Consider the following 1,450-nt stretch of genomic DNA (forward strand, 5'->3'; position numbering starts at 1 on the left):
AGGTGTAATGACATGTGTGATGTTGCTGGGGTAGAGGTGTAATGACAAGTGTGATGTTGCTGGGGTAGAGGTGTAATGACAAGTGTGATGTTGCTGGGGTAGAGGTGTAATGACATGTGTGATGTTGCTGGGGTAGAGGTGTAATGACATGTGTGATGTTGCTGGGGTAGAGGTGTAATGACATGTGTGATATTGCTGGGGTAGTCTTCTACACAACCAAGTCTCCACAACTCATGGACTAAACCACTGGCCAACCGTTCCGTCTTAGTCTGTTCTGTCTTAATGTCATTTGTCATAGTGTGTTCTGTCTAAGTGCGTTCTGTCATAGTGTGTTCTGTCGTGTGTTCTGTCATGCGTGTTCTATCTTAGTGTGTTCTGTCATGGGCTCTGTCATGCGTGTTCTATTTTAGTGTGTTCTGTCTTGGTGTGTTCTGTCATGTGTTCTGTCGTGGGTACTGTCTTGGTGTGTTCTGTCATGTGTTCTGTCGTGTGTTCTGTCTTGGTGTGTTCTGTCATGTGTTCTGTCGTGTGTTCTGTCGTGGGTTCTGTCATGCGTGTTCTATCTTAGTGTGTTCTGTCGTGGGTTCTGTCATGCGTGTTCTATCTTAGTGTGTTCTGTTGTGTGTTCTGTCATGCGTGTTCTATTTGAGTGTGTTCTGTCTTGGTGTGTTCTGTCGTGTGTTCTGTCGTGTGTTCTGTCTTGGTGTGTTCTGTCGTGGGTTCTGTCATGCGTGTTCTATCTTGGTGTGTTCTGTCGTGTGTTCTGTCATGCGTGTTCTATTTTAGTGTGTTCTGTCTTGGTGTGTTCTGTCGTGGGTTCTGTCATGCGTGTTCTATCTTGGTGTGTTCTGTCGTGTGTTCTGTCATGCGTGTTCTATTTTAGTGTGTTCTGTCTTGGTGTGTTCTGTCGTGTGTTCTGTCGTGGGTTCTGTCAAGCGTGTTCTGTCTTGGTGTGTTCTGTCGTGTGTTCTGTCATGCGTGTTCTATCTTAGTGTGTTCTGTCGTGGGTTCTGTCATGCGTGTTCTATCTTAGTGTGTTCTGTCGTGGGTTCTGTCATGCGTGTTCTGTCTCAGCGCAGTCTGTCCTGGCACGTTCTGTCTTGGAGTGTTCTGTCTCAGTACAATTGTGAGCTCACTGAGCTGAAGCAAAAAAAGGTCCCAGGTTTCCGTGCCCAAACTCCCCGGCCTGGATCTACGAGTGTTACCTTGACGACCTCCTCCAGCCCCCGTGAGTACTCCGCTTCCTGTAGCTGACCGCCCGTGGACACCTGGCTCTCAAACTCGTCCATCTTGTTGTTGAGCTCGTCGTAGACTTGGTTGAAAGCTTCTCCACCTTCCACCTTTGACCTTGAGGGGCTGCCGGGGGACGTGAAGCTGACCTGAACAGCGGTGCGGGTCTCTTGTAAGGTCGGACTCTCTGGGGGGAGGCTGGCCTGTCGCTCCTGGGGGA

General features: G+C 49.1%; 1 protein-coding gene across 1 annotated transcript in view; it reads right to left on the reverse strand.

Moving 5' to 3' along the window:
• The window catches only part of LOC101851170 (dystrophin), a gene marked incomplete at both ends in the record, with an annotated part of 78,372 nt that overhangs the window by 1,826 nt on the left and 75,096 nt on the right, over window positions 1-1,450 (reverse strand). The window contains 1 exon segment of the mRNA XM_013090589.2: window positions 1,206-1,442. Within this exon segment, the coding sequence (XP_012946043.2) occupies window positions 1,206-1,442 (237 nt within the window).

This window comes from Aplysia californica, unplaced genomic scaffold, assembly GCF_000002075.1.
Source record: "Aplysia californica isolate F4 #8 unplaced genomic scaffold, AplCal3.0 scaffold01353, whole genome shotgun sequence".
Lineage (NCBI taxonomy): Eukaryota > Metazoa > Mollusca > Gastropoda > Aplysiida > Aplysiidae > Aplysia > Aplysia californica.